This window comes from Phocoena sinus, chromosome 14 (genome assembly GCF_008692025.1).
Source record: "Phocoena sinus isolate mPhoSin1 chromosome 14, mPhoSin1.pri, whole genome shotgun sequence".
In the NCBI taxonomy this organism is placed as follows: domain Eukaryota; kingdom Metazoa; phylum Chordata; class Mammalia; order Artiodactyla; family Phocoenidae; genus Phocoena; species Phocoena sinus.
In genome coordinates, this window is record NC_045776.1 from 89707047 (window position 1) to 89721141 (window position 14095).

Here is a 14095-nt window from a genome sequence, read left to right on the forward strand (position 1 = left end):
CCAATTCAAATTACAGAGTTTAAAAGATTTATTTTTTTGAAATTACTCTTTTTTGGGTGGAAGTAACCCAGTTGTTCACTAAGAGATGAATGGATAAACAAAATGGGATGTGGGTGTGTATGTGTATATTCAATCTCAAAAAGAAATGAATTCTGACACATGCTACAACATGGGTGAACCTTGAGGACATTATTTTCAGTGAAATAAGCCAGTCACAAAAGGACAAATACTGTAAGATTCTACTTACGTGAGGTTCTGTTACTGAACCAGGTTTGTTCACCCAACACGCAGCAAGCCAAATGCTGAGATGCTGCAGTTTGCAGCAGAGAAAGAGTTTATTCACGAGCCAGCCAAGTGAGGAGATGGGAGAACAAATGTCAGATCTGTCTCCTCGCAGGTGAGGGACTTGAGATATTCACGGGATAAAGAAGCAGGGAGGTCTTAGGTGTGGGGAAGTGATTGGAAGTAGGGAAAAGGTGAGGTAATCAGTGTTCTGTGCAGGTGTATCAGGGTACATGCTTTTTCGTGGGATATGTGTTCAAAAATGGAGACACTTAGCATGATCCGAGGGTGGAGGTTTTGGCCCTCTGACATCAGGCGGTCATTCATCAGACATGTGTGCAGGCCCGGTTTTTAGGGTCAGCGGTCCCAACCGGTCTTGGCTGCCTTGAACTGGACAAGAGCTGACTCTAGGTTTCTGGAAAACAGCTTAAGTGCCCATTGATATAGTGACCCATACGTCCGAGGTGTAACCTATACGGGACAGTTAGTAACTCAGGCAAAGCTTGGTCACTGAGGGCGGGTTCCGGCGGGGGTTTACCAGGCTGTCCCTGGGCTGCTGCTCTGTAAGACGAGCTCGAGAATTCCTGTTAGTCACCACTGTCTGCTAACCCTGTGGAACGTGGTTTCCGTTCCTAGAGGAGTCAAGATCATAGAAAGTGTGGTCCATGCTGGTTGTCAGGGAGCCGTGGTAGGAGGAGAATGGGAAGTTACTGCTCAGAGGATATAGAGTTTCAGTTTTGCAAGATGAAGAGTTCTGGAGATGAATGTGACTGCTGTCACAGCAGTCACATTCTACGAAGGTACTGAATTCCAATGAACTGTGCACTTTAAAATGGTTAAGACACTAAGTTTATGTTACGTATTTTATGTTATCACAAGGAAAAACTTTCTAAGAAGATGAGCCGTGACTCTTACCTCACCCAATACCAAAAGATTACCTCAAAATGGAACATAGACTTTAAGAGCAAAAGCTATAAAATTTCTGGAAGAAATCATAGAGGAAAATATTCATGACCTTCTCTTAGGCTAAAGTTCTTAGAAAGCTCTTTCATAGGTTGTGCTTTTTGAGATAGAAATTGGGCCACATCAAGATTAAAACTTTTAAACTTCAAAGTCACCATTCAGAAAATGAAAACACAAGTCCCAGACCGGGACTTCAAGTATTTAAAGTCCGGGAGATAGTATTTGCAAATCATGTACCTGATAACAGGGATATATCCAGAATATATGAAGAATGCTTACAACTCAGTAAGAAGACAGACAACCCAATTTAAAACATGGGCAAAGGATTTGAACAGACACTTCACCAAAGAAGATGTATAGATGGCAAGTAAGCACCGGAAAAGATGTTTAAAATCATGAGTCACTAGGGAAATAAAATTCATATCATAAAGAAGTCCCACTTTATACCCAATGGCTACAACCAAAAAGGCAGACAGTAAGTGTTGACAAGGATGTAGAGAAATTGGAACCACTGTAGACTGCTGGTGGGATATAAAGCACAGTCGCTTTGTAAAGGTTTTGGCAGTTTCTTTAAAAGGTTAAATGTAAACTTACTGTACAGAGCAGCAGTTTTACTTCTAGGAATTTAGCCAAGATAAAGGAAGACATGTTCACACAAAGACTTGTATAGTAGCTCAAAACTAAAAAGAATCTAAATGTGGATTAAGTGGTGAACGTATAGAAGAAATGGAGCACTATTCAGTAATTAAGGGGCAGACCGCTGGTGTGCGCTGTAACAAGAATAAACCTCCAAAGTGTTGTGCTGAGCGGAAGAAGCCAGACGCAGTACCTAGTGTGGCCCCAGTCGTGTGAGATGTCTGAAGAAGCCAGACGCAGTACCTAGTGTGGTCCCAGTCGTGTGAGATGTCTGAAGAAGCCAGACGCAGTACCTAGTGTGGTCCCAGTCGTGTGAGATGTCTGAAGAAGCCAGACGCAGTACCTAGTGTGGTCCCAGTCGTGTGAGATGTCTGAAGAAGCCAGACGCAGTACCTAGTGTGGTCCCAGTCGTGTGAGATGTCTGAAGAAGCCAGACGCAGTACCTAGTGTGGTCCCAGTCGTGTGAGATGTCTGAAGAAGCCAGACGCAGTACCTAGTGTGGTCCCAGTCGTGTGAGATGTCTGGAGAAGCCAGACGCAGTACCTAGTGTGGTCCCAGTCGTGTGAGATGTCTGGAGAAGCCAGACGCAGTACCTAGTGTGGTCCCAGTCGTGTGAGATGTCTGGAGAAGCCAGACGCAGTACCTAGTGTGGTCCCAGTCGTGTGAGATGTCTGGAGAAGCCAGAAGCAGTACCTAGTGTGGTCCCAGTCGTGTGAGATGTCTGGAGAAGCCAGACGCAGTACCTAGTGTGGTCCCAGTCGTGTGAGATGTAGACGCGGTACCTAGTGTGGTCCCAGTCGTGTGAGATGTCTGAAGAAGCCAGACGCAGTGCCTAGTGTGGTCCCAGTCGTGTGAGATGTCTGAAGAAGCCAGACGCAGTACCTAGTGTGGTCCCAGTCGTGTGAGATGTCTGGAGAAGCGAGACGCAGTACCTAGTGTGGTCCCAGTCGTGTGAGATGTAGACGCGGTACCTAGTGTGGTCCCAGTCGTGTGAGATGTCTGAAGAAGCCAGACGCAGTACCTAGTGTGGTCCCAGTCGTGTGAGATGTCTGGAGAAGCCAGACGCAGTACCTAGTGTGGTCCCAGTCGTGTGAGATGTCTGAAGAAGCCAGACGCAGTACCTAGTGTGGTCCCAGTCATGTGAGATGTAGACGCAGTACCTAGTGTGGTCCCAGTCATGTGAGATGTAGACGCAGTACCTAGTGTGGTCCCAGTCGTGTGAGATGTCTGAAGAAGCCAGACGCAGTACCTAGTGTGGTCCCAGTCATGTGAGATGTAGACGCAGTACCTAGTGTGGTCCCAGTCATGTGAGATGTAGACGCAGTACCTAGTGTGGTCCCAGTCGTGTGAGATGTCTGAAGAAGCCAGACGCAGTACGTAGTGTGGTCCCAGTCGTGTGAGATGTCTGGAGAAGCCAGACGCAGTACGTAGTGTGGTCCCAGTCGTGTGAGATGTCTGGAGAAGCCAGACGCAGTACCTAGTGTGGTCCCAGTCGTGTGAGATGTCCGAAGAAGCCAGACGCAGTACCTAGTGTGGTCCCAGTCGTGTGAGATGTCTGAAGAAGCCAGACGCTGTACCTAGTGTGGTCCCAGTCGTGTGAGATGTCTGGAGAAGCCAGACGCTGTACCTAGTGTGGTCCCAGTCGTGTGAGATGTCTGGAGAAGCCAGACGCGGTACCTAGTGTGGTCCCAGTCGTGTGAGATGTCTGGAGAAGCCAGACGCGGTACCTAGTGTGGTCCCAGTCGTGTGAGATGTCTGGAGAAGACAGACGCGGTACCTAGTGTGGTCCCAGTCGTGTGAGATGTCTGGAGAAGCCAGACGCGGTACCTAGTGTGGTCCCAGTCGTGTGAGATGTCTGGAGAAGCCAGACGCGGTACCTAGTGTGGTCCCAGTCGTGTGAGATGTCTGGAGAAGCCAGACGCGGTACCTAGTGTGGTCCCAGTCGTGTGAGATGTCTGGAGAAGCCAGACGCGGTACCTAGTGTGGTCCCAGTCGTGTGAGATGTCTGAAGAAGCCAGACGCAGTACCTAGTGTGGTCCCAGTCGTGTGAGATGTAGACGCGGTACCTAGTGTGGTCCCAGTCGTGTGAGATCTCTGGAGAAGCCAGACGCAGTACCTAGTGTGGTCCCAGTCGTGTGAGATGTCTGGAGAAGCCAGACGCGGTACCTAGTGTGGTCCCAGTCGTGTGAGATATCTGGAGAAGCCAGACGCGGTACCTAGTGTGGTCCCAGTCGTGTGAGATGTCTGGAGAAGCCAGACGCGGTACCTAGTGTGGTCCCAGTCGTGTGAGATGTCTGAAGAAGCCAGACGCGGTACCTAGTGTGGTCCCAGTCGTGTGAGATGTCTGAAGAAGCCAGACGCGGTACCTAGTGTGGTCCCAGTCGTGTGAGATGTCTGGAGAAGCCAGACGCGGTACCTAGTGTGGTCCCAGTCGTGTGAGATGTCTGGAGAAGCCAGACGCGGTACCTAGTGTGGTCCCAGTCGTGTGAGATGTCTGGAGAAGCCAGACGCGGTACCTAGTGTGGTCCCAGTCGTGTGAGATGTCTGGAGAAGCCAGACGCGGTACCTAGTGTGGTCGCAGTCGTGTGAGATGTCTGGAGAAGCCAGACGCGGTACCTAGTGTGGTCCCAGTCGTGTGAGATGTCTGGAGAAGCCAGACGCGGTACCTAGTGTGGTCCCAGTCGTGTGAGATGTCTGGAGAAGCCAGACGCAGTACCTAGTGTGGTCCCAGTCGTGTGAGATGTAGACGCAGTACCTAGTGTGGTCCCAGTCGTGTGAGATGTAGACGCAGTACCTAGTGTGGTCCCAGTCGTGTGAGATGTCTGAAGAAGCCAGACGCAGTACCTAGTGTGGTCCCAGTCGTGTGAGATGTAGACGCGGTACCTAGTGTGGTCCCAGTCGTGTGAGATGTCTGAAGAAGCCAGACGCAGTACCTAGTGTGGTCCCAGTCATGTGAGATGTAGACGCAGTACCTAGTGTGGTCCCAGTCGTGTGAGATGTCTGAAGAAGCCAGACGCAGTACCTAGTGTGGTCCCAGTCGTGTGAGATGTCTGAAGAAGCCAGACGCAGTACCTAGTGTGGTCCCAGTCGTGTGAGATGTCTGAAGAAGCCAGACGCAGTACCTAGTGTGGTCCCAGTCGTGTGAGATGTCTGAAGAAGCCAGACGCTGTACCTAGTGTGGTCCCAGTCGTGTGAGATGTCTGAAGAAGCCAGACGCAGTACCTAGTGTGGTCCCAGTCGTGTGAGATGTAGACGCGGTACCTAGTGTGGTCCCAGTCGTGTGAGATGTCTGAAGAAGCCAGACGCAGTACCTAGTGTGGTCCCAGTCATATGAGATGTCTGAAGAAGCCAGACGCGGTACCTAGTGTGGTCCCAGTCGTGTGAGATGTCTGAAGAAGCCAGACGCGGTACCTAGTGTGGTCCCAGTCGTGTGAGATGTCTGAGGAAGCCAGACGCAGTACCTAGTGTGGTCCCAGTCGTGTGAGATGTCTGAAGAAGCCAGACGCAGTACGTAGTGTGGTCCCAGTCGTGTGAGATGTCTGGAGAAGCCAGACGCAGTACCTAGTGTGGTCCCAGTCGTGTGAGATGTCTGGAGAAGCCAGACGCAGTACCTAGTGTGGTCCCAGTCGTGTGAGATGTCTGGAGAAGCCAGACGCAGTACCTAGTGTGGTCCCAGTCGTGTGAGATGTCTGGAGAAGCCAGACGCGGTACCTAGTGTGGTCCCAGTCGTGTGAGATGTCTGGAGAAGCCAGATGCGGTACCTAGTGTGGTCCCAGTCGTGTGAGATGTCTGGAGAAGCCAGGCGCAGTACCTAGTGTGGTCCCAGTCGTGTGAGATGTCTGGAGAAGCCAGACCCAGTACCTAGTGTGGTCCCAGTCGTGTGAGATGGCTGAAGAAGCCAGACGCAGTACCTAGTGTGGTCCCAGTCGTGTGAGATGTCTGAAGAAGCCAGACGCGGTACCTAGTGTGGTCCCAGTCGTGTGAGATGTCTGAAGAAGCCAGACGCGGTACGTAGTGTGGTCCCAGTCGTGTGAGATGTCTGAAGAAGCCAGACGCGGTACCTAGTGTGGTCCCAGTCGTGTGAGATGTCTGAAGAAGCCAGACGCGGTACCTAGTGTGGTCCCAGTCGTGTGAGATGTCTGAAGAAGCCAGACGCTGTACCTAGTGTGGTCCCAGTCGTGTGAGATGTCTGGAGAAGCCAGACGCTGTACCTAGTGTGGTCCCAGTCGTGTAAGATGTCTGGAGAAGCCAGACGCGGTACCTAGTGTGGTCCCAGTCGTGTGAGATGTCTGGAGAAGCCAGACGCGGTACCTAGTGTGGTCCCAGTCGTGTGAGATGTCTGGAGAAGCCAGACGCGGTACCTAGTGTGGTCCCAGTCGTGTGAGATGTCTGGAGAAGCCAGACGCGGTACCTAGTGTGGTCCCAGTCGTGTGAGATGTCTGGAGAAGCCAGACGCGGTACCTAGTGTGGTCCCAGTCGTGTGAGATGTCTGGAGAAGCCAGACGCGGTACCTAGTGTGGTCCCAGTCGTGTGAGATGTCTGGAGAAGCCAGACGCGGTACCTAGTGTGGTCCCAGTCGTGTGAGATGTCTGGAGAAGCCAGACGCGGTACCTAGTGTGGTCCCAGTCGTGTGAGATGTCTGGAGAAGCCAGACGCGGTACCTAGTGTGGTCCCAGTCGTGTGAGATGTCTGGAGAAGCCAGACGCGGTACCTAGTGTGGTCCCAGTCGTGTGAGATGTCTGGAGAAGCCAGACGCGGTACCTAGTGTGGTCCCAGTCGTGTGAGATGTCTGGAGAAGCCAGACGCGGTACCTAGTGTGGTCCCAGTCGTGTGAGATGTCTGGAGAAGCCAGACGCGGTACCTAGTGTGGTCCCAGTCGTGTGAGATGTCTGGAGAAGCCAGACGCGGTACCTAGTGTGGTCCCAGTCGTGTGAGATGTCTGGAGAAGCCAGACGCGGTACCTAGTGTGGTCCCAGTCGTGTGAGATGTCTGGAGAAGCCAGACGCGGTACCTAGTGTGGTCCCAGTCGTGTGAGATGTCTGGAGAAGCCAGACGCGGTACCTAGTGTGGTCCCAGTCGTGTGAGATGTCTGGAGAAGCCAGACGCGGTACCTAGTGTGGTCCCAGTCGTGTGAGATGTCTGGAGAAGCCAGACGCGGTACCTAGTGTGGTCCCAGTCGTGTGAGATGTCTGGAGAAGCCAGACGCGGTACCTAGTGTGGTCCCAGTCGTGTGAGATGTCTGGAGAAGCCAGACGCGGTACCTAGTGTGGTCCCAGTCGTGTGAGATGTAGACGCAGTACCTAGTGTGGTCCCAGTCGTGTGAGATGTCTGAAGAAGCCAGACGCAGTACCTAGTGTGGTCCCAGTCGTGTGAGATGTAGACGCGGTACCTAGTGTGGTCCCAGTCGTGTGAGATGTCTGAAGAAGCCAGACGCAGTACCTAGTGTGGTCCCAGTCATGTGAGATGTAGACGCAGTACCTAGTGTGGTCCCAGTCGTGTGAGATGTCTGAAGAAGCAAGACGCGGTACCTAGTGTGGTCCCAGTCGTGTGAGATGTCTGAAGAAGCCAGACGCAGTACCTAGTGTGGTCCCAGTCGTGTGAGATGTCTGGAGAAGCCAGACGCAGTACCTAGTGTGGTCCCAGTCGTGTGAGATGTAGACGCAGTACCTAGTGTGGTCCCAGTCGTGTGAGATGTCTGAAGAAGCCAGACGCGGTACCTAGTGTGGTCCCAGTCGTGTGAGATGTCTGAAGAAGCCAGACGCGGTACCTAGTGTGGTCCCAGTCGTGTGAGATGTCTGGAGAAGCCAGATGCGGTACCTAGTGTTGTCCCAGTCGTGTGAGATGTCTGAAGAAGCCAGACGCGGTACCTAGTGTGGTCCCAGTCGTGTGAGATGTCTGAAGAAGCCAGACACGGTACCTAGTGTGGTCCCAGTCGTGTGAGATGTCTGGAGAAGCCAGACGCAGTACCTAGTGTGGTCCCAGTCGTGTGAGATGTAGACGCAGTACCTAGTGTGGTCCCAGTCGTGTGAGATGTCTGAAGAAGCCAGACGCGGTACCTAGTGTGGTCCCAGTCGTGTGAGATGTCTGAAGAAGCCAGACGCGGTACCTAGTGTGGTCCCAGTCGTGTGAGATGTCTGGAGAAGCCAGACGCAGTACCTAGTGTGGTCCCAGTCGTGTGAGATGTAGACGCAGTACCTAGTGTGGTCCCAGTCGTGTGAGATGTCTGGAGAAGCCAGACGCGGTACCTAGTGTGGTCCCAGTTGTGTGAGATGTCTGGAACAGGCAGGTCTGTACGCAGGAGCGGAGCCGTGGTTGTCTGGGGGTCGGGGGTGAGCGTGGGCCTCGGCTCCAGAGGAATCTCTCTGAGGCAGTAGGAACGCTGTAAACCTGGATGTGTGGACTGTTGCAGAACTTTCAATTTATTAAAAATCATTGAAGTTAAAAAAATTACTCTATATAGAAGCATTATTGAGGTATAATCTATATACCATAAAATTTACCCTTTTAAGGTGTACCTTCAGTCATTTGTAGTATTCACAGAGTTGCCTAAATATCACCGTATCCAATTTCGTAACATTATCATTTACTTCCAGAAGAAACCCTGTCCCCATTCACAAGCCACTCTCCATCCCCTCCTTCCCCTATCCCCTGACAGCCATTTAATCTACTTGGTGTGTTCAAGAATTTCCCTATCCTAGACATTTATATAAACAGAATCATGTCAGAGGTGGCCCTTGTGTATCTGGCTTCTTTCATTTAGCGTAGTGTTTTCAAGGTAGCTTTGTGTTGGTCTCAGCCTGGCAGGAGTGATGCTGTGACGCAGAGCGCCTGGGGTGGGGCTCGCCAGGACCCGTGCTGCTTGTGGCAGCCCCACAGACATTTCCCTGACTGGAGCCAGCGTCATGGCTGGACCATCCCTTGTGGTTCTTACTGTGACTGCAACGCGCCTCTCATCAGCAACCATCGGGGAACTCTGAAAGCATAAGGTTTACTACTCACAGACCCTGCGGGGTACGTGGCACACCGGGGGCCACACAGCAGAGAGAGGAGAGGACGAGAATGCGGACCTGGGGTTCTGCCTTTACTGGGGTCAAGGGGGGGTGAGGTTCTGCCTTTATTATTGGGGTCAAGGGGGGGTTGCAGGTTCATTATTTATTGGTGAATTTAAAATAAGGCTGAGAATTCAGGCACTGGAAGGGAAGAGCGGGGTCACTCAAGTGAGCAGTTATCTAGGTCACCCAGGGCTTTCTGGGAGGAGAACGTCAGGTGGGGCGGCCTGTCTCCTTATCTAGCTGTGTGGCTGGCAGTGCGTTTATCTAAGACGGATGTCTTTGAAGTGGTGCCTCAGAAATCAGAAGCTTTCAGTACGATCAGGCACTTGCATTACAGTCAACAAAAGCTAATTGTCAGGTACCTATAGTACAAAAGTTCATCATGTAGCATTTTTCGGTGCTTCATTCTTTCTTATGGCTAAATAACGTGCCTTTGTATATATAGATCACATATGATTTATCCCTTCATCCATTGATGGGTATTTGGCTATTAGGAATCAGGCTGTTAGAGCCATTTGTGTGCAAGCGTTTCTGTGGATGTAGGCTTTTATTCTGTTGAGCGAATAGATAAGAATGGGATCGCCGGCTAATACAGTAATTCTGGGTTTAACACTGAGGAGCTGCCAAGCTGGGTCCAAAGTGGCTGCTCCATTTTACATTCCCACCAGCTCTGCGTGAGGGTTAAAAGCTTTACTCTTGCAACTTTTTGTCATGTGCTAGATATCTTGGTTCTTAAAAAGAGTGATATAAGTGTCATGTCCTATAACATACATAAGACTGTTTTAAAATAACAATTTGTTACCATTAACAAGGGTGCTAAATGAGGTTCAGTCTGTCTTTGTAGCCCATTTTATCCAAAGAATGCACAGTTAAATACCGCATGTTAAGTCAGTTGGTAAAATGATTGTCTGTTGTAGTTTTGTTTCCAATTGTATAAATAAATGTATCTGTTGACATTCATTTTCAATGTTAGGGATTGCCCTCCCTCCTCTTTTAGATCATGTGAAATATTTACGTCATTCAAAGTAGAAAGTGTGTAGCGTCATTCAGACAAGCGTCCATCCCTCCTGCTATGTCCCTTCCCGCCCCCGGAGGGAACCTTTTTACAGTTCCTAGTTCATCCTCTCAGTGATTCTTTTGGAAATACAAGCAAACACACACACACACATACCTGACCTGACTCAACGCTAAGCTTTGTCAGGAAGCCTTTCTTCTGCCTCTAGCCCTGTGTTTCCTAGAGTTCAGCATGCCTTGGATCCTAACATGTTTCTCTCAGTTTTACCCCTTGTATTTTGTTGTTATACTAGCTTCTGGAATGAGCACCCTCTGGACCCTCCCCCTTGACTGCCGAGTGCCTTTCTCTCTTCCCTTTTCTCTCCTTCCCCTCTCATTCTCAGAATCTCTTTTCTCTGGTCCCTCTCTTTGTCTGAATCTTTGTTTTCTCACTTCTTGTGCTGATCAATTTGGGCTCCATTTCCAGCAGCTTCCCCTCGCAGTGAAGACCCGTCCTTGTAGAAGGGGCGGTTTGCCCATTATTTCTTAGACCCTCGTGTTCCTAGGTGACCACAGTGCTGTTAGGTCACTTAGCGACTTTGGGAATGTCTTTTTTAGTCACCTGCAACTCTGAGCCTGAGAGGCTCAGATTCCCCTCAGGAGGTGCTCTCCTGTTGGGGGTGACTTTGGAGATCGGCAGCATGTGGCCCCCGGTCCCCCGTCCCAGTTCTGCAGTTAGGTCACATCTGCCTGGATCCTGGCTTTGTGAGGAACCCTGTCACCTGGGTCCTTTTGTCTGTCTGTGGACATCTCTGGGCTTCTTCTTTTGCTATTCTGGTAGGCCTCTTTTGTTTTTATTGGGAGATTAAAAGACTACACTGTTCCCCTGATCTCATCCTACTCTCAGTGTTTAACAACAAAAGTAAGACTCAGCGAGAGAGATGAAGTGAATTGTTCACGGACATCCAGATGTTGAGAGAAGAAGCTCTACTGAGACAGACTGTTTTGTCCACAGCCCATTTCTCGTGTACGTCGCCTCCAGCAGGGTCGTTCCCTCCTTACCATCTGGCGTCATGTTCTTCTTGAGTGTCTGCTCGGAGTTGTTTAAATCTCTGGGTGGTTACTGCACTTTCGGGAATCCTGGGGGCCTGTGCAGAGTCTGGGCGGGGCGGGGGGCTGTGGTTGTGTGCTGGGTTCCCCACTTCCGTTTCCTCTCACTTGTGCCCCCCAAGCCGCACTGACCACAGTCCGCAGAGCCCCCAGTCCAGCCTGGGTGAGCGCGTTCACCTGCAAAGGAGACCGAGGTCGGGGCCCAGAGGAAAGGTGCTCGCAAAAATGAGCTTGCTCTTGGGTCTGCAGGTCCCACCTCTCCAGGAGCAAGAGAGCACATGCGATGGCATCAGAAAGCTCCAGGGGGAGGAATCCATCCTGGGTCAAGAGACCCCTGACCAGAGGCCTCTCCCTGGAGGACCCCGGCAGAGGCACAAGAGTCCCGGGACAGAGCAAGTCCTAGAGTGGCTGTTTATTTCCCAGGAGCAGCCGAAAGCTAAGAAGACCTGGGTGAGTTACTGGTTTGTTCATTTCCACTTCTTTTCTTTATTTCTTTTTCATTTTTTTGGTGGGGAGAGGGATGGAGGTCCTCAGGTGGGAGGGCGTATAAGGTCCCTGAGGTCCCTGTTTCCTGGTTTCCCCAGACTCAATTTTCAGCTCCTTTTCCACGCCCCCCCATTTTTTTAAAAATTTTTTTAATTTTTTTTATTTTTCTTAAACATCTTTATTGTCCCCCCATTTTTTTAAATGGATATTGTTCTGTTTAAATGTGTTTACAAACTGTGTATTGTTTCTGGTGTGAATGCATTTTTAATTTATGTTGGTGGCGTGTGCGCATGTGTGTCCTGCTGTATTGCTTATGTTTTTCGTTAAGCACCGTCCTCTTGTATGGCCGTCAGCGGTGTCTTGGTGTCCACTTGCCTCACGTTTTCTGCCAGCTCTTAATTACTGTTGTTCTTTTTATTTGAGCCATTCAGGTATGGTGGTGTCTCTGTATGGGCTTACTTTGCATTTCCTGCTAGCATGCTTTTTGGACATTTTGTTACCTTTTGTGGGTGTTTTCTGTCTGTTTCTTATTGACTGAAAGGAGTTATTTATTTTCTGGAAGCTTACCAGAAATGCTGTTTCAGGCCACACCTCAGTCCTGTTATATCAAGACTTTTAATCTTAACAAGATTCAGTGATTCATGCACATTGAAGTTTAAAGCAAACTTGATACCAAATCCATGTTTACCTGGGGTGCTTCTCTCACCTCCAATATTTTGTTATGACAGTTTTCAAACGCAGGGCAAAATCGAAAGGATTTTGCAGTGAACATCTGTATACTCATCACCTTGAATTTCCCTTTAACATTTTACTGTACTTGCTTTATCACATTATCCATCTTTCCGTCCCTCTGCATCTCTTACCCCATCTTATTTTTGCTGTATTTCTTAATGTATGTTAGACATCAGCATGCGTCTCCCTAAATACTTCAGTGTGCACAGCATTAACTGTTGTTCAGTGTTTGTTTACAAGCTGGGTTTTTTCCCCGTCTTGCCTTTTCATTCTGTTAATTAATGCTGCCTTTTGATGAACAGCTACTTCTAATTTTTACTTAATTTAGTTTCTAAATTTTTTCTTTTATTACTGGTGTTTTTTGTGTCCAATCTAAGAACTTTTTTTGTTATCCAGAGCTCATGAAGACAGTTTTCTTTGTTCACATTTACCTTTCACATGTAGATTCACAATACATCTAGAATTAATATTTATGTTTAGTGTTAGTAGGAGTCAAGCTTTATTTTTTTCATCAAGTTGCCTAATTGCCCCAGTGCCACTGAAGTGATTGACCTCTACCTATGGCTCTGCGGTGCCACCTTGTCATATATCAGGGGTCCATAAATATAGTTTGGTTTCACAACTCTTTATTCTGTTCCATTGGCCTACTTTTCCATCCTTATGCCAGTTTCACACTGTCTTGATTTATAATAAGTCTTGATATCTGGATGCTTCCAGTTTTTGGTGATTATGAATGCTGTCAACACTCACATGTGGGTTTTTGTGTGGACATGAGTTTTCATATCAGTTGGGTAAATACCTAGGAGCATGATTGCTGGATTGTACGGCGATTCTATGTTTAGCTTTGTAAGAGACTGTCTTCCAGAGTGCCTTGCAGTTTTGCATTCCCACTTGCAGTGAATGAACGTCCCTGTTCCTCATCCTGACCAGTTGTTGGTATTGTCAAGTTATTAAAAATTTTGCCATTCTAATAGATGTGAGGTGATATTTCACTGTAGTTTTAAGTTGCATTTCCCTAATGACTAGCTAGTGGTATTGAGTATATTTCTATGTGTTTTATTCTTTCTATATCTTTGGTGAAGTATCTGTTTTCTTGTTATTGATTTTTTTAAAATTTAATATTAAACAAAAATTTTATTGGCGTATAGTTGATTTACAATGTTGTGTTAGTTTCAGGTGTACAGCAAAGTGAATCAGTTATACATATATCTACTCTTTTTAATTTAATTTTTTTTAAGATTTTTTTTTTAAGTCTGTTGAATTTGTTACAATATTGCTTCTGTTTTATGTTTTGGTTTTTTTTTGGCCCTAGGCATGTGGGATCTTAGCTCCCCAACCGGGGATTGAATCCGCACCCCCTGCATTAGAAGGTGAAGTCTTAACCACTGGACCCCCAGGGAAGTCCCTCCATTCTTTTTTAGATTCTTTTCACATATGGGCCACTACAGAGTATTAAGTAGAGTTCCCTGTGCAGTAGGTTCTTATTAGTTATCTACTTTATATATACTAGTGTGTATATGTCAATCCCAGTCTCCCAGTTTATCCTTCTTCCCATCCCCTGGTACCATAACTTTGTTTTCTACATCTGTGACTCTGTCTCTGTTTTGTAGGTAAGTTCATTAGTACCATTTTTTAGATTCCACATATAAGCAATATCATATGATATTTGTCTTTCTTACTTCACTGAGTATGACAATCTCTGGGTCCATCCATGTTGCTTCAAATGGCATTATTTTGTTCTTCTTTATGGCTGAGTAATATTCCATTGTATATATGTACCGTATCATTAAAAAATTTTTTTTAAATTCTTTACCTTATTTATTTTGTCTTGAGAGGGCAGA

General features: G+C 48.3%; 1 protein-coding gene across 1 annotated transcript in view; it reads left to right on the top strand.

The window, feature by feature from the left end:
• ZNF268 (zinc finger protein 268) overlaps positions 1-14095 on the top strand; it is a 70232-nt gene that overhangs the window by 36270 nt on the left and 19867 nt on the right. The window contains 1 exon segment of the mRNA XM_032603521.1: positions 11286-11486. Within this exon segment, the coding sequence (XP_032459412.1) occupies positions 11286-11486 (201 nt within the window).